We start from the raw sequence: 26,792 nt of genomic DNA on the forward strand, positions 1-26,792 counted from the left end.
ATGGTTCCATATTCAAAATAAATATAATAGACCCTTTTCCTAAGTACGATTTTGTGGTTTACTGATTGGGTAATTTGATCATTAAAATTGTGTGAAATCTGCCCGGGCACACCTCATGCCTGTAATCCCAGCACTTTGGGAGGCCAAGGCAGGTGGATCACCTGAGGTCAGGAGTTCGAGACCAGCCTGGCTAACATGGTGAAACCCTGTCTCTGCTAAAAATACAAAAATTAGCCAGGCATGGTGGCGGGCTCCTGTAATCCCAGCTACTTTGGAGGCGAGGCACGAGAATCACTTGAACCTGGGAGGCAGAGGTTGCAGTGAGCCGAGATCACGCCATTGCACTCCAGCCTGGGCAACAGAGCGAGACTCTGTCTCCAAAAAAAAAAAAAAAAAAAAAAATTATGTGAAATCATGTGATTTGCCTGGGAAAACTTGTTTAGATATTGAGCTACTTATGCCTTCTAGCCTTTATATTAATTGTATGCATTGTTATTAAATATATATATAGTTCATCTTTACATCTGGAAATGCCCAACATTTTTTTCATATAAGTCCTTAAACAAGTTTTCATTTTATTTTAAATCTATACAGTGAACTGGCCAAGATATTTTAAGAGGGAACTTTAATATCCCATTTATTGTTTTTATAACCCTGGACTTATAAAAATGGGTTGTTTGAAGGGTTATTTTGAAAGTGGGAAAAAAAAAACTTAGTTGCTAATGTATCTAAACTTCAGCAGAGCTTTTTGGTGATCTCCTACCTGCACCCTCAACTCTTGACAAAGAAGCAAGATTATAGATTCATTTTCTGAAGGGGATCATGTATAGAATTTTTTAATGAGTTTTTACTTTTACCTCTGTACTCTTGATTTTCTATTATTGAATAATCTTTTAAAACACTGATTTTTAAGGCTTTATATATAAGTTTTCCAAGCTGATGTTCACATCTTTTTTTCATGAACTATCAGAATATAGTGAACACTTTTCAAATATTTAAGGACTTAATGTTTAAAAAGCCATAAAATAGAGAGTGGTAATACTACCAAATAATTACGTAAAACTGAAAGCTAAGTTATCAATAGTTTATATAACAGATGTTTTCTGAGGAGATGTGCATCCAGTGAGACCAAGGTAGAAAGTTTATATAATTGTTTTTTTTCCAGTAAATATGAATAAAAAAAGCTGTAGCTTGTTTATTACATGTCCAAAATACACTGGAGCCTTACTTTAACACAACGTACTGTAACTTGGAATTTGTTCTGTTATGAGTCTATCTTGAATTCCCATCCATGAAACTGTAGTCACCAAAAGCAACAAGTATTTTCACATGATGTAAAAGACCATACTATGATGGCCATTGCTAGAAATTGAATCACAAATAATAGCTAATAATTTTTCATTTTTCAAAAAAGATCATTTACATAGCAGCTATGTATAAAATGGAAAATAAAAAATTATTCTGTTTTGCATGAATAGTTAATACTTTCCCATACCAGAGCCAAGTAGTAACTAAAATTAGGATCTTAATTTTCAGTGATAAAAGGTCTAAGGTTCATTTCATTATGCTCCTTTAACATTGTCTTTCTAGATTTTTCACCCAGTATTTTCAATATTTGGGAATGTAAACAATTCGTATATTTATTGTATGTTGGCTAAGCAGTTCATCCTTCTGCAAAATATGCATTCAGAGAAATATGAAGCTTGTTTTAATGAAGATTTAAACCATTTGTGTCATTTGTGTTTTCATATTCAAATACACCAAATTAAAATTCTGAACCCATTTTTTTCATCATTAACTTCCTAATATACCAGAACGTATACCTTTTTCATGTAAAGTTGGCAATGGGATATGGCAGTTTTATTTTTGAAAAATATGTAACATGACTTTAATATTTTTATAGTTTTCAGAATTTGAAACATAGGAAGGGAAAATGTTTTAATTAGATAAGTCAACTTCTTATGTGTCTGTAGTGGTGTACTATAATAGCAAATTATAAAGCATTAAATATTTATAATAATTTTTAATATTACCTACATTATGAATTTAACTAAAATAAAGTGTGAGTTGTATATTTTTTAATTGGGTTGTTTCAATAGCTGGAAGCATCCTGAAGCATTATATTGATTTTTGAACTATTTGAACTCAAACTGAGTATGATTTGAAAATAAATTAATAATTTAAAAACATCCAAATCATAAAGGTATTTATGCATTCATTCATTCCACAAAGATTTATTGAATGCCTGCTATGTGTTAGGCACTGTGCTACAGATGGACACAGATGAAAAATAACTCCTATCCTCAAGGAATATACAGTATATTTGGGGGGAAAGGGAGGAATCTGTATGTGAATAAGAGCAATAAAAGGCTGCATCTGTTGGCTGGGCGCAGTGGCTCACACCTGTAATTCCAGCACTTTAGGAGGCTGAGGCGGGCAGATCACTTGAGGCCAGAAGTTCGAGACCAGCCTGGCCAACATGGTGAAACCCTGTCTCTACTAAAAATATAAAAATTATTCGGGCATGGTGGTACATGCCTGTAATCTCAGCTACTTGGGAGGCTGAGGGACAAGAATCACTTGAACCTGGGAGGTGGAGGTTGCAGTGAACCGAGATCTCACCACTGCATTCCAGCCTGGGTGACAAAGCCAGAGTCTGTCCCCCAAAAAAAGAAAAAAGGCCGGGCGCAGTGGCTCATGCCTGTAATCCCAGCACCTTGGGAGGCTGAGTTGGGCCGACCACGAGGTTGGGAGATCGAGACCATCCTGGCCAACATGGTGAAACCCCGTGTCTACTAAAAATACAAAAATTAGCTGGGCGTGGTGGCATGTGCCTGTAGTCCCAGCTACTCAGGAGGCTGAGGCAGGAGAATCGCTTGAACCAGGGAGTTGGAGGTTGCAGTGAGCCGGGATTGGGGCATGTGGAAGGAAGTGGGACTGAGTAGCAGGTTAAGGATAAGAAAAACTTCCCTGAAGAAATTAGCTTTAGAGTAGGGTCACATGACAAGGTATGGTGGGCATACTGGGCAGAAACCCTTGTTTGCCTGGTTTGTAAATATGCCCTTATTGAATGATGGAGCAGTTAATATGTAAACTTTAGAAGTTCAAGGACAACATCTTCAAAAGCTTATTCTTATAGAAAGGAATGGCTTCTGTTGAGACAAGAGTAGGTTAAGTTTGGAAAAGTCATAAAAAGATGAAAACTTGCTAATTTCCTCTAAATATATCAGGATATGGTCATATGTAGTTCTGCTACCAGAGAAGTCAACAAAAGCTTTAACATGTTTCCTCAGCAATGACTAAATGTGTAAAATGTCATGCAAGATTTTGATGTGTCTGCTGGTCCATTATTTTAAGGTTCATGTTTTACAATGCACATTACTTATTTTGATTATTTTCCCTCTTTCTTTGCTCACTGTTGATTCTTGCATTCTATTCAAGTTCACTTTTTTTTTTTTTTTTTTGAGACAGGGATCTCACTCTGTTTCTTAGGCTGGTGTACTGTGGCATGATCATGGCTCACTGCAGCCTCAACCTCCCAGGCTTAAGCCATCCTCCCACCTCAGCCTCTCAAGTAGCTGGGACTACAAACATGCACCACCACACCTGGCTAATTTTTATTTTTGTAGAGACAGGATCTCGCTGTGTTGCCCAGGCTAGCCTTGAACTCTTGGACTCAAGTGATCCTCTCACCTCAGCCTCCCAAAGTGCTGGGATTACAGGCATGAGACACAGTACCTAGCCTCCTTAGTAATTCTTTACCAAAGGTCTTTAGGGACAGTAAATTTTCTAGATCCCGTTTGTCTGAAATGTCTTTATTTTGCACTCAACCTTTGTTTTTTGTTTTTTATACAGATCAGTTTTCATTATGTTGCCCGGGTTGGAGTGCAGTGGTTATTCACAGGTGTGATCATCGCATACTACTGCCTAGAACTCCTGAACTAAACAATCCTCCTGCTCCAGCCTCCCAAGTTGCTGAGACTACAGGCACATGCCACCACACCCAGCTTAGTTTGCACTCAATCTTAAATGATCATTTGACATTACAGAATTCTAAAAGTCCCCAAATACAATATTGAAAACCAGATACAACCCAAATGTCTATCAACAGCTGAATGGATAAATCCATTGTTGTATAGTCATACAATGAAATACTCAGCAATAAAAAAGAATCAACTACTGGTATACACAATAACATGGATGAATTAAAGAAACACTATGCTGAGTGAAAGAAGCTAGACACAAGTACATACTGTATTATTTCTTTTTTCTTTTAAGACAGGGTCTCGCTCTGTCACGCAGGCTGGAGTGCAGTGGCGTGATCATGGCTCACTGCAGCCTCAACCTCCCAGGCTCAAGTGATCCTCCCACCTCAGCCTCCCAAGTAGCTGGGACTACTGGCGCATCATGCCACCATGCCTGGCTAATTTTTATATATTTTGTAGAGATGGGGTTTTGTTATGTTGCCCAGGCTGGTCTCAAACTCCTGGGCTCAAGTGATCCTGCCTCCTCAACCTCCCAAAGTGCTGGGATTACAGGTATGAGCCTCTGTACCTGGCCTGTATTATTTATTTTACTTGAAATTTTAGGAGAGATGAAGTTAATCTATAACTACTGGTTATCTATTTTTGCATCTGGATGACTTTGAGGCATCCAGATGCAGCAATGGATAAGTCAAGACTGCAGTCTCACCTGAAGGCTGGATTGAGGGTCTGTTTCCAAGCTCACTTGTGTAGTTGTTGGCAGGACTCAGTGCCTCACACGTTGTCAGACTGAGTTCCTTAATTCTTCACTGGGTGTAGGCCAGAGGCCTCCTTCACTCAGTTCCTTGCCACAGTGTTCTCTCCAAAGGACAGCTTACAACATACAGCTAGGTTCCTACGGAGTGAATGGTTGAGAGAGAGCAAGATAGAAGCCAGCCTTTTGTTAACCTAATCCTGAAAGTGACATCCACCATTTTTGTCATACTCATTTCATTAGAAGTCACTCAGTCCAGCCCACATTCAAAGGTTTGAAGACCAGAAAATGGGATCACTGGACCATCTTACAGGTCAAACTTAATTTTAATAGTAATGTTTTACATGTAACAATGCAGAATGACTATGAATAATATGTATTTTTAGAAGGCTCATGCACTAAAACTCTCATCTTTTGGTTAATGCCTAAAATTCCAGGGAGCTTTGACCTTTCAGTTTAAGGATTTAATTAGTAAAATATAGATTATTTAAGGTAAATTTCCTTTTGGGCCTGAGTAATAGTACTGGTTACCGTTAAAAAATGTGGGGGTTGGGGCATTGACCCCCCTGCACAGTTGAAAATCCACAGATAACTTTTGACTACCGCAAAACTTTACTAATAGCCTACTATTGACCAGAAGCCTTGCAGATAACTAGTTGATTAATACATATTTTATATATTGTATATATTATATATTGCATTCTTACAATAAACTAGAGAAGAGAAAATTTTAAGAGAATCATAAGGAAGAGAAAATATATTTATTATTAAGTGGAAGTGGATCATCATAAAGGTCTTCATCCTTGTCTTCATGTTAAGTAAGCTGAGGAGGAAGAGGAGGGGTTGGTCTTTCTGTCCAGGGGAGGTGGAGGCAGAAGAAAATCACTGCATAAGTGGAACTTCCCAGTTCAAACCCGTGTTGTTCAAGGGTCAACTGTATTGTATATACTATATTTACCTAAAATTAGATATACTGTATTTGTTGTTCAAGGGTCAACTGTATTGTATATACTATATTTACCTAAAATTAGATATACTGTATTTGCCCTAAATCCACTTCAGATAAAGAAGATAGGCAAAGAATACGGCAAACCTGGTAAGCCCACGTAAAAACGCTTTTTTTTTTTTTTTTTTTTTTGGCCTATGGTAGATTTGTTGATAGACCAGCTCAATCTTCTCATATTATAAGTATGTACTGACAATTTTAGTATCTTATGTTTGTTTCTTGACCTTAGATTGTGTATGAGTTGGTTTTCTCCTTTCTTTTTTTTTTCTTTACTTGAAAGGGCCATGCTTGCAAGTGAATATTAGACATTGCATGATTTTTTAATATTCTCTCCAGTTTTCTACACCTACCTCTGTCATCTTAATTTCTATTTTCATGCATTTGCTCAAATTAAAGTTGTGGAGATTAAATGAATGAATACATGTAAAGCACGTAGACTAGTATCCAGCAGATATTAAGTGGCCAATACTGTTATGATTGATGCTGTTGTTCTTTGATGCTTTGATCTCCACAACCTACATCCAATTGGTTCACTTTCCTTCTACAAGATGTCTCCTCTTCAAATCTAACCTTTCTCTTCTGTTCATCTTACATAGTGTCACTGCTACTTGGCCCTACTAAAATTTATTTTTGCTCCTTACCACATTTGCCACAAAAGTTGATATAAACCATTTCCATTCTTCTGAGATTTATCACCTACTTACAGAGGTTATTATCTACCCAAAATCTTCTCTTCTTCACTCCACTTGAACATACTTGCATTCACATTCTCTCTGTTTCAGATATCAACTCTTTCCTCCTGGCTCAAAAGAAGGTGCATTCTTTTCTGACTACACCCACATCTCTGTTTATTATCCAGTTCAGTTAGCATTAGGCTCGGCTGCAAATAGAAAAATCTCTAATTAACAGTGGCTTTTAACAAGGTGTTTCCCTCAGGTGAAAAATCTAGAAGGCGGCTCTTGAGGGCTCTTAGGGCAGCTCCACGAGTTGATTTTTCCATCTCACTGCTATGCCATCTCTAAAGCATGCATTCATCCTTATGGCACAAACTTGCTGCCTGAAAACCAGCGAACCCAACTTTCCAGGAAGTAAAATGCACTTTAAAAGATCAGGAGGGCCGGGCAAGGACGTTTACGCCTATAATTCCAGCACTTTGAGAGGCCGAGGCGGGTGAATCACCTGAAGGCAGGAGTTCAAGACCAGCCTGCCCAATATGGTGAAACCCCGTCTCTACTAAAAATATTTTTAAAAAATTAGCCGGGAATGGTGGCGGGCGCCTGTAATCTCAGCTACTCAGGAGGCTGAAGCAGGAGAATCGCTTGAACCCGGGAGGCGGAGGTTGCAGTGACCCAAGATTGCGCCATTGCACTCCACCCTGGGCGACAGAGCAAGACTCCGTCTCCAAAAAAAAGTCAGGGACGGCCTCCTCTTTTAGATGCCCTCCCTAAAGACATGCACACAATTTATACCTAATTGGCTAAAATGTAGTCACGTAGCCACATTTGGCTGCAAGAGAGACTATAAAATAAGCTATTTTAAGCTGGGAAGCAATGTGTCCATTGACACTGTTCTGTGACTTTAAATAAAAAATTAGTTTTCTGTCATAAAGAAGTAGAGACTAGGTTTGGTGAGGCACTCATCCATCCTTTCTCAACTCCAACAATAATTTGCGTTTACTCGTTTTTTCAGTCCCTTCCCATCCCTTCAAACATAGTTCTCTACCTTTTATCTCAAAAGATAACCAAAAAAACCTCTTGATTCTGGTCATACTCTTCCTTTCACTGTAACAATAACAACAACAACAAAACCTTATTCTTCTCCTTTACAATTCTTTAACGTTTTTTTCTTTTCTGCTATTCCCAATCCCTAAACACCATCTCACGTTTAGATTATATAGCTTTCCACTTCGTCTCCGAGTTCCTGCGAGCACCTTATATCCCTTTTACCCCAACCAAGTCCTTAAATTTTATTTATATTTAGCGTCACAATACGAGTAAATATTGTCTTTTTAAAAAAAGCACAACTATCTCAAACGTCTCCCTTGGACACACCAATGGCTACATTAAGCTCTTTAGAACGTAGAAATGAAAGAACGCCTCCCGGGTTCAAACGATTCTACTGAACAAATTAAAGAACGGATGGCATGTAGGTGCGTTTTTACAACTCATGTGAACGGGTACGCTAAGGCCCTCTGTCACTGCGGGCTTCGCTGCCCCCATGAAGGTTTTTCCCAGCAAAAATCTGGCTTGCCTTCTACAGCTCTGAAGTACACACTTAAACCCAAGCTCTTTGTCTCTGACCGCCCTGGCCTGAACTGGCTGGGCGGAGATTCTCGCGAATTCTCGGATCTGCGCGGAAAACGCGCTCGAGGCAGTTCTCTGACGCATTTCCGGAGCGCCAGGGAAGAGGGAAGTCGTGGTGGTCGCGGGGGAGCCGGAAAGATGGTGGTTACTAGATCTGCACGGGCTAAGGCCAGCATCCAAGCCGCGTCGGCTGAAAGTTCCGGGCAAAAGGTAGGAAATCCAGTCTTCCCTACTTCTCGCCGCTTCGCAGAGCCGCGCTCAGGCAGGCGGGGCGGCGTAAGGGTCCTGTTAAGGGTGAGGACCTGCCGACAGAGAGGACCCGAGCTTGCCGCGCGCTTGGGTCTCCCAGGCCCCGTGCTAAGCCTGTCACGGAAACTGTTTAGCCCTCACCAGTCTTTTAAGGCAATTTTTAGTATGGAAGAGAGGTTAGATAACTTTGTTTGGGTCGTTCAACTCCTTAATGCAGAAGCACAGTTCGAGCTTTTAAACCATACTGTTAACACGGTACCAAGGAGGGTTAATTTTGGCCACCATGCACAAGCCCCATTTAGAGGGGCTGGGAAAAAAGCTTCGTTTTCACGTGGGAAGGCTGGCAGCTGTCCAGCATCACCTCCTTAAGGCGTGAGGAGGGCTGTGGTGTCGTCGCCTGGTGACTCTTAGTGGCGTTAGTCGGCTGTCTCTTTCTGACTCTGCGATGCAGGGAACAGAGCGGCGGCGATTTTTTCCTGTACGAAAAGGTAAGGGCGGCGACTGATTCCATCAGTGTGTTCCTAAACACATCTGTATTCAGAGTTAATGTTCCCTTTCTCCCCTCTTCTATAGGTGGGTCAGAATGTTGGTCTCCCCATTATTTTTGACTTTAAACAGAAAAATTTTAATTGTTCTGCTTCTTAAGTTACATCTAGGAAGGATGAGGCAAGTGAAGTAAATGCAGGGTTGGATCCAGTGTTTAAATTTTGATTTTTTTGTTTGTTTTTGATTCGGAGTCTTGCTCTGTCGCCCAGGCTAGAGTGCAGTGGCGCAACCTCGGCTCACTGCAACTTCTGCCTCCCGGATTCCGACAATTCTCCTGCCTCAGGCTCCTGAGTAGCTGGGATTACAGGTGCGCACCAACACGCCCGGCTAATTTTTTTACTTTTAGTAGAGATGGGGTTTCACTATGTTGGCCAAGCTGTCTCGAACTCCTGACCTCGTAATCCACCTGCCTCGGCCTCCCGGAGTGCTGGGATTACAGCCGTGAGCTACCGCACCCGGCCAAATTTTGATTTTTTAAAAATCATGAGTTGGGCGGGTTTTTTTGTTTTTTGTTTTAAAGGTAATCTTGTTTACTGGGTTTTAGCTTTGGGGGTCAGTATTTCATTTGCTTTACCCTTGTTCCAGCCCTACCTAAATTACAGTGTGTTTTCTCTGGTTTGCAGAGTTCTGCTGCTAATGGGATTCAAGCGCATCCAGAAAGTAGTACTGGATCTGATGCCCGAACTACTGCTGAATCACAGACTACTGGGAAACAAAGTTTAATCCCTAGAACTCCTAAAGCTAGAAAGAGGAAGAGCAGAACTACAGGCTCACTACCAAAGGGGACTGAACCATCTACAGATGGAGAGACCTCTGAGGCAGAGTCAAATTATTCTGTGTCTGAGCACCATGATACCATTTTAAGGGTAACTAGGAGAAGGCAGATCTTAATTGCATGCTCCCCAGTGTCCAGTGTTAGGAAAAAGCCGAAAGTAACTCCAACAAAGGAGTCTTACACTGAAGAGATAGTGTCTGAAGCAGAATCTCATGTTTCAGGTATTTCTAGAATTGTGCTTCCCACAGAAAAAACGACAGGAGCAAGAAGTAAGGCTAAATCTCTGACAGATCCAAGCCAAGAATCTCATACAGAAGCTATATCTGATGCTGAGACATCAAGCTCAGACATTTCATTCTCTGGAATTGCAACTAGAAAAACCAGGAGTATGCAGAGGAAATTAAAGGCACAAACTGAAAAGAAAGATAGTAAGATTGTACCAGGAAATGAGAAACAGATCGTGGGTACACCTGTGAATTCAGAGGATTCAGATACCAGACAAACTTCCCATTTACAAGCAAGATCTCTTTCTGAGATAAATAAGCCAAATTTCTATAATAATGACTTTGATGATGATTTCTCCCACAGAAGTTCAGAAAATATATTAACAGTGCACGAACAGGCCAGTGTTGAATCTCTTAAAGAAACAAAACAGAATTGTAAGGATTTGGATGAAGATGCCAGTGGAATAACAGATGAGGGGAAAGAAATTAATGAGAAAAGTTCTCAGCTGAAGAATCTTTCTGAACTTCAGGACACTAGCCTTCAACAGTTAGTTTCTCAGAGACATTCAACCCCCCAAAATAAAAATGCTGTATCAGTGCACTCTAATCTGAACTCTGAGGCTGTAATGAAATCATTAAGTCAAACATTTGCAACTGTGGAAGTAGGCAGATGGAATAACAAGAAAAAGAGCCCCATAAAAGCAAGTGACTTGACAAAGTTTGGTGATTGTGGTGGTAGTGATGATGAAGAAGAGTCCACAGTTATAAGTGTCAGTGAAGACATGAACAGTGAAGGGAATGTGGATTTTGAATGTGATACCAAACTATACACGTCTGCGCCCAACACATCTCAGGGTAAAGATAATTCTATCTTATTAGTTCTCAGCAGTGATGAAAGCCAACAGTCTGAAAACAGTGAGAATGAAGAGGATACTTTATGTTTTGTTGAAAATAGTGGCCAAAGGGAGTCATTAAGTGGAGACACAGGAAGTCTGTCATGTGACAATGCATTGTTTGTAATTGACACAACTCCTGGAATGAGTGCTGATAAAAATTTTTACTTGGAAGAGGAAGACAAGGCAAGTGAGGTTGCCATTGAGGAAGAAAAAGAGGAAGAGGATGAAAAAAGTGAAGAAGATTCATCAGACCATGACGAAAATGAAGATGAGTTTAGTGATGAAGAAGACTTACTAAATAGCACAAAGGCTAAACTGTAAGTTTTTCCTTTATTTTTATAAGTTTTTGATACATGTATTTCAAGTGGTTAATTTACCATAAAAATATGAAATGTTAGCCTGGGAAATGAGAAAATCACTGCCTTGGGTTCTTCATAGAATGGCTCTTCTATCCAGCATTTCCCTTGTCTTTTTGGATACCTATTTTGGTCATATTTTTCCCACCAGTCATAGCTAAAGGTGCTCCTTTTGGTGACATATTAGAAATCAATCTGTTGGATGCAGTGACTCATGCCTGTAATTCCAGCACTTTGTGAGGCCGAGGCAGGAGGATCACTTGAGCCCAAGTAGGTGTTTGAGATCAGCCTGGGCAATATAGGGAGACCCTATCTCTACACAAAAAATTTTTTTAAAATTAGCCATGTGTGGTGCCCTGTGTGCCTGTGGTCCCAGCTACTTGGGAAGCTGAGGTGGGAGGATTGCTTGAGCCCTGGAGATTGAGGCTGCAGTGAGCCATGATTGTGCCACTGCACTCCAGCCTGGGCAATAGAGGGAGATGTTGTCTCAAAAAAAAAAAAAAAAAAAAAAAATCATATGTTAAGATTTTTGTATGTGATTGTTAAGAGCAGTAAGTGACTCGTGCCTGTAATCTCAGCACTTTGGGAGGCTGAGGCAGGTGGATCACTTGAGCCCTAGAGTTCAAGACTGGCTTGGGCAACATGGGAAAAACCCATCTCTACAAAAAATTTTTAAAAAAAGCTGGGCATGGTGGCAAGCACCTGTGGTCCCAGCTACTGGGGAGGCTGAGGTGAGAGGATCACTTACTTGAGCTCAGGAGGCAGAGGTTGCAGTGAGCCGAGATCGTGCCACAGCCCTCCAGCATGGGTGACAGCGAGACCCGTCTCAAAAAAAAAAAAAAAAAAAAAAAGAAAATGTACTCTCTTCTGCTTGCATTCTTTCACTCAGAATATTGTTTCTGTAATTCATCCATGTTACTGTATATACCAGTAGTTCATTCTTTTTTATTGCTGAGTAGTATTCCATTGTATGACTATACAACAATGAATTTATCCATTCAAGTAATGATCGACATTCGGGTTGTATCCATTTTTCAATATTGTGAGTATTTGGGAACTTAGAGTTCCATAATGTCAAATGATCATTTAAGATTGAGTGAAAACTTACTTTGGGAGGCCAAGATGGGTGTATCACCTGAGGTCAGGAGTTGGAGACTAGCCTGGCTGCTGGGCGTGGTGGCGGGCACCTGTAATCCCAGCTACTTAGGAGGCTGAGGCAGGAGAATTGCTTGAACCCGGGAGGTGGAGGTTGCAGTGAGCCAAGATCATGCCATTGCACTCCAGCCTGGGCAACAGGGCAAAACTTGGTCTCAAAAAAAAAAAAAAAAAAAAAAAAAGATTTAGTGCACACTAAGCTGGGTTATGGTGTCATGTGCCAGTAGTTCCAGTCAGGGGACTACATATATACATTCAGGGTTGAGAATTACTGCCAAGACACTGCACTAGAATGATTTCACTTTCCAGTAGAGGTTGATTATGCTTTCAACTACTCAGTGTATATGGATAATTAGGGAGGAAAGTTACTGTAAGTCCAAGTGTACTTGCTTATTAAAAGGACCCTTCCATAATATAAAGTAGGAATTATTACATAAATATAGCAGGAGCCCGGGTCAACCCTAGAAGATCCCAATTTGGTAGGTCTGGGGTATGATATTTGTATTTTTAAAACATTCCTGTGGGATGGATGCTCATTGCTATTTGAGACTCACTTTAGAGATACTAGCAAATGCCCTTAGTCACCCAGGAAAAAAACATTTAAGTTTTGATAACTTGGAAGTTCAAGAACCTGCCTTTCTCATTAGTTTTAGAAATGAAGATGTGTACATTCATTAACTCACTACCTATATATGAAGTTGAATTATCAGGTATATTCTCTTCTCTCCTTTTCTGTAATTTATAAAATCTCTTTATGAAATCTGTTGGTATTTGATATGGCCTTAATCTTCTTTTTTTGTTGTTGAGACGGAGTCTTGCTCTGTCACCCAGGCTGGGGTGCAGTGATGGGATCTCGGCTTACTGCAACCTCAGTCGCTTGGGTTCAAGAGATTCTCCTACCTCAGCCTCCCTAGTAGCTGGGATTGCAGGCGTGCACCACCACACCTGGCTAATTTTTTGTATTTTTAGTAGAGACAGGGTTTCACCATTTTGGCCAGGCTGCTCCTGAACTCGTGACCTCAAGTGATCCACCCGCCTTGGCCTCTCAAAGTGCTGGGATTACAGGCATGAGCCACCGTGCCCGGTGCCTTAATCTTCTCTAAGAAAATCTGGAGAATATCCACCGTGGCTAACACGTTGACACCCCGTCTGTACTAAAAATACAAAAAAAAATTAGCCAGGCGTGGTGAAGGGCACCTGTAGTTCCAGCTACTCCGGAGGCTGAGGCAGGAGAATGGCGTGAACCCGGGAGGCGGAGCTTGCAGTGAGCCGAGATCGCGCCACCGCACTCCAGCCTGGGTGACAGAGCCAGACTCTGTCTCAAAAAAAAAAAAAAAAAAAAAAAAGAAAGAAAGAAAATCTGGAGAATAAATTTGGATGTGTTCCCCCAAAACCTTTTTTGTTTAATTCATTGTTCATCCAGAGTTTCTTCTAAATGACTTTACTAGATTGAAAATATTTACAGGAGTTTAAGACCAGTTTGGGCAACATATTGAGACTCTGTCTCTACAAAAAAAAAGAAAAGAAAAAATGAGCCAGGTGTGGGGTGCGCATCTGTAGTCCCAGCCACCCAGAGAGGTTGAGGTGGGAGGATCACTTGAGTCCCAAGAGTTCAAGGCTGCAGTGGTCACCACTGCACTCCATCCTGGGCCAACAGTGAGACCCTGTCTCAAAAAATAAAATAAAATGATGGAAAATATATTTATTTAGAGTTTTTTTCAGGAATTCCTTGTAAAAATAAGATGCTTTTTTTTCTTTATCGTGGACAATACAAGGGAAGAGAAGAATAAGTGATTTTTTAAAATGCCATCTTATATGTTTCCATTTTGATTTAATTACTTGATCTTTAAGTGATTATTTCTTTTTCAGTCTAAAGTTGACAAGCAGCAGCATAGACCCTGGTCTGAGTATCAAGCAGTTGGGTGGTTTGTATATTAATTTCAATGCAGATAAACTACAGTCTAACAAGAGAACCCTAACACAGATCAAGGAGAAAAAGAAAAATGAGGTAAGTTAATTGTGCTGTAAGGTTTTCACAGAACTAACCAATCACTTTTAGAAATTAGTCCTTGGTAAAAGACTAATTTTCCTACAGTGGTTTCCTACAGTGAAACCACATTGGCCTCTCTGAAACAGTCATTTCTTTTTACAATAAAATCCTATCTATGAATGATAATGCTTTAAAAATAAATCAGTCAGGGTCAGTGTTCCTCATCTTACACCCACCAATTATGATTCCAGGGGTTTTGTTTTTTTCCCTTTTCTTGCTACACTTTTAGTTCTTAAGTTCTTAACTAGTGTAGACTGTTGAGAATCTGAAAGCTGTGAATGCCTGCCTGCCTCTTCCACCCGGAAAAAAATGCACATGTGCATATAGACATTTTACATATAATTTCAGAAGGAATTACTGTTAGGGTAACTTTACCCAAACCCTTAGCTTTAGCCAATACCTTGCACTGCTTTCTCCTAAATCTATATTTTCTAGCCTTGATGCTTCTCACTTTCACTTTCAGACCTTTAAATCCAAGTACCTATTTGTTCATTTAGATGTCCTCAGGCACTTGACCTCACTAATTCCCCTTTCCCTGCCTGAACCAGGAATCCTCTTCTTGTCTCTCTTCTGGCTAATGAAACCAAAATCTCTTTTCCTTTTGTAGTCAGTCACCAAGCCTCTAGGGGAAGATGTTTCTCTGCTTCCTCCTTTTCAAGCGACTGTCACCAGCTAGTGCAGGCCTTTGCTTCTCATCTAGACTACTCCAGTGGCTTCCTTATTGATCTTGTTTTCATCTTGTTCTTCAAGCTATCCTCCATACTTCTAGATTTCTCTGTCTAAAAACACAAATCCGGCTGGGCAAGGTAGCTCACATCTATAATCCCAGCACTTTGGGAGGCTGAGGCAGGAGAATTGCTTAAGCCCAGGAGTTTGAGACCAACCTGGGCAATATAGCGAGACCACATCTCTCCTCCCTGCCCCAAAAAACACACCACACACACAGATGTGACAGTATTCTCTTAAATCCTTCAAGGTACCTCTCTACCCCACCCAACTGTCATCTGCTCTATTCTTGCCACTGAAGACTACTGTAGTTGCCTGAATTTACCCTGCTTTTCCCCAAGCAAGTGCAAAAATAATTGATCGTTGCCCTTGGGGAACATTTTACCTCCAGTCCTTCTCACAGCCCCTCTGTTTCCATAACATCTAGCATAGATCTGATTCATTATTGATCATGTGATATGTTAACTTACCATCTTTTCTTTATATTCCTAAAACAGGGTTTTTCAGTCTCAGCACTACTGATGTTTTGGGCTGCATAATTTTGTTGTGAGATGTTCCGTGCATAGTAGGATGTTTAACAGCATCCCTATCTTTTGCCCACTAGATGTCAGAAGCATTCTTCCTTATCCTCACCACCACCAAAAATGTCTCCAGACATTGCCAGATGCTCCCAATTGAGAACCACTGTCCTTGAGCGTATTACAGTACTTGACTCACAGCAAACTCTTAATCATTTGTTAAGTAAATATCATGCCCCCTTTTATGAGTGATAAGAAAGCCTAGACGGCTACCTGTACCACACAGAAACATCTAGGCCTGAACCTGAATTGTGTGGCTGACTGTTAATTTCTGAGTTGATCATTTCAAATGTCAGTCCCAAATTAATGCTTGTACTATATTCCTGTAAACTATTTTGAGGGCTACAGAGCAGTCTTATTTGGTTCTTGTACTGAGAAAAATACTAATTAACCTGAGGTTCCTTTAATCACACAGTTTTAGGAGAATATAATCATCCTAGTCAAGTAACAAAAGTACAGAAATCATTTAGGAAAAGATAAGCAGATTTGACTGCACAAATTTATTTATTTATTTTGGAGAAATGGGGTTTTCTTATGTTACCCAGGCTAGTCTTGATCTCCTGGCCTCAAGTGATTGTCCTGCCTTGGCTTCCTAAAGAGTTGGGATTATAGGTGTGAGCCACCGTGCCTGGCCTTTTTTTTTTCTTTTTTCCTTTTTTTGGGGGCTGGGTGGGGGGAGACAGGGTCTCACTCTGTCACCCAGGCTGGAGTGAGTGGCACAGTGAGTGGCACACTGGAGTGCGTGGCACAGTCATAGCTTGCTGCAGCCTCAAGCTCCTGGACTCAAGTGATCCTTCTGCCTTAGCGTCCTGAGTAGCTGGGACTACAGGTGTGTGCCACCATGCCCAACTAATTTATTTATTTATTTTTTACAATCAGGGTCTTGCTATGTTGACCAAGGTGGTCTAAAACTCCTGGCCTCAAGTGATCCTCCTCCCTTGGCCTCCTCAAAGCACTGGGATTATAGGTGTGAGCCACTTTGCCAGGCTGACTAAAAATTTTAAAACTTACAGAAGTTTAAACTGTTGAAAAACTTATATAACATTCTGACATTATTTTAAAACCAATTTTATGTTTTTATAGCTTCTGCAGAAAGCCATCATTACACCTGATTTTGAAAAAAACCACTGTGTTCCACCATATAGTGAATCAAAGTATCAACTTCAGAAAAAACGCAGAGTAAGTACAGTGACTTAATTAAAATGTTTAGATATGTTTGGCTATATATTTTCAGCTTATACAACATAACTGCACAATTAAACTGTATCTGTTGGTCTATATATGAGTCCAAAGAAAATAATTACAGATTTCTAAGGGCTGTAAAATATAGTACCATAAACACATTATGTATAGATTTTCACATCTTTGCAGCCACAATGGTGCATATATAAGTAGAGGTTTTTTAAAATATATATATATAGATTGCTTCTATCTGCCATTTCGACTAGTTATCCAGAGAGCTTGGAGGAAAGTTGAGGATGGTACTCTAGTAATGTTACTATAATATGGAGCACCCTGGCACATGGTAGGCACTAACTAAATACTTGTATGAATGAAACAAAATTAAATAACTTGTAGGAGTTTTCAAAAGAATAGTATTTTGTTTTATTGTAGAAATAACACAAGGTTCTGGAACCTTGTATGAGTGGCCTTCTGAGACTCCTGGGTGACTGAATAAAAATGTTTACATATAAGCTCTAGAAACGAAAGTGTTTTTATACATTTTCTTACCACGTATAGTCTGTTTTAGACAATAAAAATTGAAGTTGCATGTTATTCTCCCAGCAAATCAGCAGTTACTTTCTGAGACAGAAAATAGATTTTACGGAGCCCTCATTTATGAAACTGATAATCCTGTGCCTAATTTAGCAGAGAAGTCACTTTTTGTGATTTAATTCCTTTTATCTCTATGATTCTGTATTTAAGTGCTTTCAATAAAGTAACCATTTGTTTTTAATTTACAAAATTTTCTGTATGTGTTACTTCAGGGGAAATGAATTATAATGTATACTCTTAGCTGTTAGAATGTTTATTTTTGAAATCATAATTTCAGAAAGAACGACAAAAAACAGCAGGGGATGGCTGGTTTGGTATGAAAGCTCCAGAAATGACAAATGAACTGAAAAATGATCTCAAAGCACTGAAGATGAGAGCCAGCATGGACCCGAAAAGATTTTACAAGAAAAATGATAGAGATGGCTTCCCCAAGTACTTCCAGGTATGAAGAAAACAGAATAGTGGTGATGATCTGTGAATTTTAGTTTGGAAAGCACTATAGTGTTCTTTAAAGTTTACTCCTAAAATAGAGGATATTTCCATTGTGCATGCCTAATGTATGGACCATATCTGCGTAGGCCATATAAGAATGGCCATTACCCAATTCAGCCACTAACTTTTAATTTGATCACATTTAGAGAGATGGTGTTACAAATGGTTTCCAGGTCAGCTAAAACTTGTTGAACCTATAAAGTTCACTATGAATGTATGAATAGTATCAGCCTAACAGCAAGAGTCCATACGGGATGGAGGGGTAAAGAGGGTATCACATGTACTAATCCAAGTTGGTTTTTAAAATGTTTTCATCTGTTCATGTTACACCTCTGCTCAGAGACATGCAGTGATGAATTATGACATAGGATTGGGTCTGTATCCTTTAATTTAGTCATTAATAATCCATACCCAAACGAGTTCACCTGCCTTTCATAATATAGCCCAACAAATTCCAACACACTTAGCTACTCAGTCTTGTCAGAACACGTACATACCAGTCCCTGCATAATTTGACTTTGCATATCCATGGTTCTTGTTTGCTTGGTGAAATTTTGCCCATACAAATTCAAGCTAAATTGTCATTCTTTGTTAAATCTTCCTTACCTCTCTTGGGTACAATTGGTCACTTTGTCTTCAGAGCATCTGTAGTGTTTTGTTCAGCACATGTTATGCTTTAATATTTTAGTTACTTTTTTGTGGAGCTTCCTTAAGACTGCAGGCTCCTCACTGCAGGAACCAGATGTTCTTTGTTTCCCTAACATGTAACACAGTGCCTGGCGCATAGTGATCACTGTAAATTTTATTCAGTTGAGTGTATGAACAAATACAGAATGATCACTAAGTAGGCCAAGCTGGCAGCCTTTGTGATGACCTAGGAAACTAAATAGGTATGTAGTAGAATTTATGTGTCTAATTCATTGATTTGGGAAACTAGAACAAAAAGTATATATTATCTGTTCCATTTTTCTCCTTTAGTTACACTGTGCATCATGAATTTAGTGTTTAGCAAAGAAATTTCGGATCTACTATAAACTGCTGAAGAAACATAATAGCACCACTGTGCTACTTTTTTTTTTTTGCTTTAAATAAATGGCAAAATTTACATTACTATTAGTGTAATGTAATAGCTTGTTCTTTCCATTTCTTTCTCTAAATATAATTAGAGCTACACTGAAATATGAAAGCATCTTGGCACTCAGTGCATGACTTATTTCAATCAATTGTTCACAGATTGGAACCATTGTTGACAATCCAGCTGATTTCTACCATTCACGAATTCCCAAGAAGCAAAGGAAAAGAACTATTGTGGAAGAACTGCTGGCTGATTCTGAATTCAGAAGGTAAAGGAATTTATATTTATTTTATAATATGTATACTTTGCTTTAAAATATGTATAAACTTATAAATTTTCAAATAATTTAAAAATAACTCATTTAAAATAACCCATAACATATTAACATGAATATATATTTTTATGAAAAATAATTTAGTGCAAATCTCTTTAATGTCTGGCTTAACTAAAGACAGAGGCTCATACCTGCTTCTGCAGATACCACACACCACGTAGCCCCTGGAAAACACTACACGCATGAGAGAACGAGGGTGAAAAAAGCGATTAATGCCTTAGTATTCTTGAGAAAATAGTTTTTACCTAATGAATCCCTTGAAAGGCTCTACTCCACAGACCACACTTTGAAAACCATTGGTCGGTTCTAAGAAATATATATATCATACTGTGCATTTTCAGGTTAAGTGTGACTTTTTGTTTTGCTTAGTCCTGATTTTTGTGTTTTTATCCCTCAAAAATGTTTAAAGCATTTGATACAGCCTGGTGGATGGATATAGTGCATATATAGATCATATATGGATAAAGATGATATATGGATAGATAGATGGATATAGTGCATATAGTAGGAAAGTCTACCTACTACAGTTGCCATTTTTTCTCCCTAGATTGCAAGCAACTGCTATGAGGTCAGAGACTATACTTGTCTTGTCCACCACTCCATTCCCAACTTTTACCCTAAGGTTATATTAACTTCTAATGTCTGATATATCAAACATAAAGTTCTGATTTTTCTTTTTCAGATACAACCGAAGGAAGTACTCAGAGATCATGGCTGAAAAAGCAGCAAATGCAGCAGGAAAAAAGTTCCGAAAGAAGAAGAAATTTCGCAATTAAGATTTACCAAGCAAACTGCAACATTTTACATCACTCCTTTATTTACTTATTAAAGACATTTTGAAAACTAACACCATCATCTAAATTAATTTACCATAGACTGGCCCTGTTCGTGCAGGAATTTGTATTTGGAAAAAGTTGATTTGAGAATCGATTACATGCCCTTAGAAAATAGGGGTGTCTAAAAGACCCACCCTGGCGTAGACTCTTTAAGGGAAAAAAGGAAAAAGAATCTCAACCATTTTAAGATAACTGATGGTTTGTAAAGTTTTCAATGCTTAGTTATTTAAAGAAAATTTAATTAAAAGGAAGTATAAAGTTTGCTAACATGTTCAAAGAACTTTAAAAAATGATCAAAGATATATAAACATTATTGTAATTAATAGGTAGTTTTATGTGTGAGTGTGTCTGTGTAGGGGACGGGAGATGATAGAGAGGCAGTGCCCTATAGTTAGCTATAAAATTCAGATCCAGAAAGTTGAGATAGAAAGATATGAAGAATATGACCTAAAAAGCTTGGGCAGAGGAGCTGTTTTCCTTGCTTGGCAACTGAAACAGGAAGGAATAATTGGTTTTTATCTAGATTAAGTGTTGTGGTCCAAGTAAAACAGGATTAAACTATAATTTTAAGTTGGCCAGGGGTTCTTTGAAGTTAACCCAGCTTACCTCTTCTCCAGTGGTACAGTATGCACCCTGGCTAAGCTGGTTTCTGGCACCCAAGGAGTGTTGGTCATTTCTGTTGATACTTGGTGAGTTGTAGCTTCCTTTATGTTACTGTTCACTTTACCTCTATTTTTCCAGCATACTGCTTCCTTGAGATCAGCAAATATGAAATCTTTTTTTTTTAAATAATAGTTTTGGGGTAGAACATGCAGGTTACATAGGTATACACGTGCCATGGTGGTTTGCTGCACCCATCAACCTATCTACATCAGGTATTTCTTCTAGTGCTATCCCTCCCCTAGTCCCCCACCCACAACAGGACCCAGTGTGTGATGTTCCCCTCCCTGTGTCCATGTGTTCTCATTGTTCAACTCCCACTTATGAGTAAGAACATGTAGTGTTTGGTTTTCTGTTCTTGTGTTAGTTTTCTGTTCTTGCTGAGATGATTTCCAGCTTCATCCATGTCCCTGCAAAGGACATGAACTCATACTTTTTTATGGCTACATAGTATTCCATGGTGTATATGTGCCACATTTTCTTTATCCAGTCTATCATTCATGGGCATTTGGGTTGGTTCCAAGTCTTTGCTATTGTGAACAGTGCCACAGTAAAAATACATGTGTATGTGTCTTTATAGTAGAATGATTTATAATCCTTTGGGTATATACCCAGTAATGGGATTGCTGGGTCAAATGGTATTTCTGATTCTAGATCCTTGCGGAATCGCCACACTGTCTTCCATAATGGTTGAACTAGTTTACACTCCCACCAACAGTAAAAGTGTTCCTAGTTCTCCACATCCTCTCCAGCATCTGTTGTTTCCTGACTTTTTAATGATTGCCATTCTAACTGGCCATAAGATGGTATCTCATTGTGGTTTTGATTTGCATTTCTCTAATGAGCAGTGATAATGAGCATTTTTTCATGTTTGTTGGCTGCATAAATGTCTTCTTTTGAGAAGTGTCTGTTCATATCCTTCACCCACTTTTTGATGGGGTTGTTTGTTTTTTTCTTGTAAATTTGTTTAAGTTCTTTGTAAATTCTAGTTATTAGCCCTTTGTCAGATGGATAGATTACAAAAATTTTCTCCCATTCTGTAGACTGCCTGTTCACTCTGATAATAGTTTCTTTTGCTGTGCAGAAACTCTTTAGTTTAATTAGATCCCACTTGTCAATTTTGGCGTTTGTTGCCATTGCTTTTGGTGTTTTAGTCATGAAATCTGCTCATACCTGTGTCCAAAATCTCATATTTACTGCTTGGAGTCACAAGCTAGTAATAGCAGAACTGACAGTAACATTCATATTTGGAGTTAGGGAAGCATCTATGTCTGTTCTCTTTTATAAAAAAACTACTTTTGTTTCTGGAATACTATGTTTTGCCTTCTACTGGATAAAATAAGGACCCAGTATGAGAGAATTATCTCCTTTAGTGCTTCTGGCCTTCTACAAATACCTGGATATTTAAATAATGGATGAAGTTATGTTTTGCTTTTTAATAAGCTAGTCTTTTGACAAACAGGTTTTACTGACTTTGGCCTATGTCACTAAACTCAGTTCACCTACTGGAACTTTTTTTTTGTGTGTGTGTGTGAGACGTCTCACTCCATCACCCACGCTGGAGTGCAGTGGTGCCATCTCAGCTCACTGCAACCTCCACCTCCCAAGTTCAAGCAATTATCGTACCTCAGCCTCCCAAGTAGCTGGGACTACTGGGCATGCCATTATGCCCAGCTAACTTTTATATTTTTAGTAGAGATGGGGTTTTGCCATGCTTACCTCAAGTGATCCACCCGCCTCAGCCTCCCAAAGTGCTGGGATTACAGGTGTGAGCCACCGTGCCCAGCCAACTGAAACTATTTGACGGCTTTATACCAGAAAAGTATAAAGAATCCAAAGGGCTGCCACAGTCAGGTGTGCTGGTGAAACGATACCCCTGAGAAGATCTTGAAAGATTTCGAAAAGAATGCTGTATTTATACACCATCTGGCTCCAAGGTGCTTTTTTTTTTTTTTTTTTTTTTTTTGAGAGACGGACTCTCGCTCTGTCACCCAGGCTGGAGTGCAGTGGCATGATCTCAGTTCACTGCAACCTCCACCTCCCGGGTTCAAGCAATTCTCCTGCCTCAGCCTCCCGAGTAGCTGGGATTACAGGCACCCACAACAACCACACCCGGCTAATTTTTGTATTTTTAGTAGAGACGGGGTTTCACCATGTTGGCCAGGCTGGTCTTGAACTTCTGACCTCAGGTGATCCACCCGCCTCAGCCTCCCAAAGTGCTGGGATTACAGGCGGGAGCCACCACGCCCGGCCCAAAATGTTCTTAAGACAAAGTAGATGCTGTAAGACTACAGTTGATAAAGTTGGGCTCTGGGCTAGGTTCTTAGCATCTAACACAATCAGTTCTGTGTTCAGTGTTCTGCTGTATGATAAACCAACTGCTCTAGAGAAACACCAATATTCCTCTTCTGAAACCTAGGAAAATGTCTTTATTGGGTCCCATAACTAGATGTCACAAAAGGAGTGGGGAGCGGGGAGGCTATATAAAAAAGTTCAACAAAACCTTAGTAACTGGTATACATTAATAGGATCCCATTCTTAGAAACAGCAAGTTAAAGAAAATAATGGGAAAAAAAAGTTAACATCATAATGGGAAAAAAAAGTTAACATTTCTGAGATATGTACCAGGTATTCAGTCTCTCAGGCAGTGACAACTTGTTGTTCAGAATAATTACCTACAATAGATCCCAAACCATTGAAAAATGTCCAATTGTTTACTTAATGGAATTTGTACTTACTATTTAATTAGATTAATATCTTTATTGAAAGTTTTCAGTAAGGGCTGAAACAAAACGGGCTTTCTAATTAACCAATTCCCCAAGCATCTGTCTAATTAAAATGTAAAGTGCAATTATTCTCATTGTCACATAGTTTTTGAAGTGAAGAAAAAGCTTCCAAGAAGTAGGATCAATACCATGACCTATAATTAAATGTCATAAGCGGATCAGTGTTCTATCAAACAAATGAGACATCTCAAATGAACTATGAAATGTAAAATTAGGTAAGTTTGTGCATAGAGGATTTCTAGGAGGACATACAAGATACACCTTCAAATCAAGATGGCCCTGTAGTTCCTCAAGCTCAATTTTATCAATTCCAGTTACCCTCATTTCCAGTTCACTTTAGCGAATCACTATCATGGCCTTAGACTCGTTGTTTGAGAATTCAGTGGTCAAGATTCTTAACTCAGACTACCCCAATCTGTATCTGTTATCCTGTTAGTCTTCCCTTCAGTTGTCTCCAACTTAGCCTTGGCTGCAATTTGGAATTACCTATGGTGGCTTCAAAATGCTGATGCCTGGGTCTCACCCCCCCAAATGTGAAATCATGATTTCAAGCCTTTCAGCCACTCATTCTCTGAATCCTCTATCCTCATGAAGATACATTTTTCTCCCTAACCAATCTAGACCCAATTCATCAGACATTTCAAAAATTCTTTGTATGCCCCACTAGTCTCTTTATTAATAGTCTTTTGATTTCTGTTACTCTCGCCTCACCAATCCCAGTCAGGGAAACACTCACTATTCTTATTCTTACCAGTCTAGATTATTGAGATTCAGGAAAGTATAATGAAGCTATTGACTCTCAGCTGGGTTTTCACTGCTACTCCACAATCCATTTATTCAATTTTAAATACTCTCCGCCAAATTCAGTCATTCATCCTGCAAGTCAGCCAACACAAATAATTGAGTCCTGTGCATTATATAAGCACTTGGGTACAGCAGGGAAGCTAATACAGTGTGTACACCCAAAGAGCACGCAGGAGATACAGGACACTTCCATTCTCCCAGAACCCAACTTCCACGCCTACCCTCAGCAAACTACTTACTCCTCCTCCACTAAACCAGCCACGGCCATCTGATGAAGGCTGCCTTAACTCCTCATGGCCCCACCAGTCTAGAGAAACTGTTCCTACATACTGCTATATTCAATTTTTTTTCTCAGTTTTCATCCCTTCTAACCAGACAATGTCATCTGACACTACTGATCTTCCCCTTCTTGAGGCTTGAGCTACTCTGCTTCGGTAGGAAGATCAGCTTTTCTGCTTCTACTTACTCTTTATTTTCTTACTCTGTCCATCACTTAAATTGTTGGTTTCCCTAATGCCTGCCCTCCTTTCTCTATACTGTTTGACTTGAGTATCTTGTCCTCCCTCTCCTTCAACTTCTGCTCTCATCTCTTCAGATGACACCAGAGTCTCCATCCTTACATCTCTATCCCCCACCCTCTGTTGTAGACTCACATTTCCAATTAACTGTGCAACTTACCCATATGAAGTACTGGTAAGTTATCTCAAATTCAACATATCCAGAACCAAACACATCATCTTTCTGAGATGATTAAATAAAAACTAGCACCATGCCTAGCAAATAACAAGTACTCAAAGGGAAGCTACTGTTTCCCTTTTCTCCCCCAACCTCCCCATTGAACAGTTTTAATGAGGCCATACTGCATTTTACCTTCTATGGCTCACCTCTGCGTAATGACACATACAGAAACCCTACATTCAAGACCTGACATTCAAGCCCCTCCACAAAATGACGCCACCACAGGTTTATATTCACTGCTTCCCTACTCATGCCCTAAACTTCACTTGTGCTACTTATTTGCCTATTTCTCTCTCAGCTCTTTTCACACCCTTTCTCTGGTCTGCTCTGGAGTGTCTGGATTGCAGGAAACTACCTTTCTCAGATTCCCTTGCCAACTGGCTTCACAGTAAGACACTGACAAAAGACAGAGGAGCAGGAAGAGGAAAGAAACCAGGGTATTTCTCTCCTCTGCCTTGGTTTGGGTTGTGGCCCCACCATGCTCCCAGCCCCCACCAGCCAGATGACTCAGGCTTCCAGGTTCTGGTAACACCATCTCCTATTGTCCCTCTGGCACTAGAGGTGGTAGAGGTTTCCTACTGTTGCAGTATCTGCGTTGCCAACACTTTCAGCATTTCTGTCACCTGTGGAACAATTCCCTATATTAAATTCTCTAGAGTGATGTGTTTTTCTGTCCAAACCAGACTGATACATTTCAGCCAAACCAAACTACTTGATACTGAGCATTCATTCAATCAACATATACTGAGTTCCATGCACACCAAGTACCATGACAGGTTCACCTTTTATGTCTTTGTTCATATGGTTAATTCCACCTAAAATATCTTTCCTGCCTCCATTTCACCTAACAAAATAGTACTGACCTGAAGCCTATTCAGCAACCAATACTTTGAGCATCTTCTCTGTGTAAGGCACCACACTAGGTGCTAGGGGTGCACAGGAAAGGAGGTCATCCTAGCCATCACAGAGCTGACAGTCTACAGGCTTCAGAAAGCCTTTTTCAGATTCTCTACACTGATATATATACTCCTATTTGCCTGTGCTTATTTTTACTCACACTTATTTCTATTTAACAAATGTCTATATAGCACTTATTGTCAGGGACTGTTCTAATGACTTACACTTATAACTTATTTTTATGTTACCCTTATGTACCTAAGTTTGTATGTACATATGTAACATATTATATTTGTATGTAATAACTTAGGCATTTGGTAAACCTATGAGGTAAGTGCTATTATCCCATTTTATAAGTGAGAAACTGAGGCACAGAGATTAACCTATGGTCACAGAACTAGTAAGTGTAAATCTCTGTCACACTTTTATTCTTGTCTTGCACTACAGCTATCTGCACACCTGTTTCAGCATCACTGGCAGAAATTGCTGGACTTGGTAACTTTCTTCTGTAGTTACAGGACACTTGATTTTTGGCTGAGAATGTGGCCACCTGGGGGAAAAAAGCTGTAATTCCCACCTTCCTATGGGATGTGAGTAGAAAAAAGTGGTATGTGCAACTTTTAGGAAGTGTCCTTCAAAGATGGATGAGGTTGGAGTAGGGCCTTCTCTGCCCTTTCATCTCCTTCCCACAAGCTAGTACGTTGACCTGATGGCTCCTGGTATGTTGACCAGAAGCAGCCATCTTGGAGGAGGAAGTGGAAGCTGCATTTTGAGGATGGAAGAATAAGAAAGA

General features: G+C 39.6%; 2 protein-coding genes across 2 annotated transcripts in view; one reads left to right on the top strand and one right to left on the bottom strand.

Moving 5' to 3' along the window:
- Positions 1-5,259: 5,259 nt before the first annotated feature.
- The window catches only part of LOC129057904 (uncharacterized), a 61,743-nt gene continuing 40,210 nt past the window's right edge, over positions 5,260-26,792 (bottom strand). Inside the window, exon 9 of the mRNA XM_054549062.1 lies at positions 5,260-6,623. Within this exon, the coding sequence (XP_054405037.1) occupies positions 6,604-6,623 (20 nt within the window). The 3' untranslated portion in view covers positions 5,260-6,603. The remainder of the gene's footprint in view (positions 6,624-26,792) is intronic.
- On the top strand, positions 7,851-20,125 carry DNTTIP2 (deoxynucleotidyltransferase terminal interacting protein 2). Its single transcript, XM_002810591.5, has 7 exons — positions 7,851-8,256; positions 9,465-11,053; positions 14,117-14,255; positions 16,685-16,780; positions 17,655-17,819; positions 19,103-19,212; positions 19,961-20,125. The coding sequence occupies exons 1-7, from the start codon at positions 7,882-7,884 to the stop codon at positions 20,052-20,054; spliced, it is 2,568 nt and encodes an 855-aa protein (XP_002810637.3). The 5' UTR covers positions 7,851-7,881; the 3' UTR covers positions 20,055-20,125.

Source organism: Pongo abelii, chromosome 1, assembly GCF_028885655.2.
Source record: "Pongo abelii isolate AG06213 chromosome 1, NHGRI_mPonAbe1-v2.0_pri, whole genome shotgun sequence".
Taxonomy (NCBI): Eukaryota; Metazoa; Chordata; class Mammalia; order Primates; family Hominidae; genus Pongo; species Pongo abelii.

Bases quoted from the DNA above. Each gene is read 5' to 3' on its own strand.
- DNTTIP2 (XM_002810591.5), top strand. From the start codon at position 7,882: ATGGCATGTAGGTGCGTTTTTACAACTCATGTGAACGGGTACGCTAAG. The intron at 11,054-14,116 runs GTAAGTTTTTCC...TTTCTTTTTCAG, and splicing joins AATAGCACAAAGGCTAAACT to TCTAAAGTTGACAAGCAGCA. The intron at 16,781-17,654 runs GTAAGTACAGTG...TCATAATTTCAG, and splicing joins AACTTCAGAAAAAACGCAGA to AAAGAACGACAAAAAACAGC.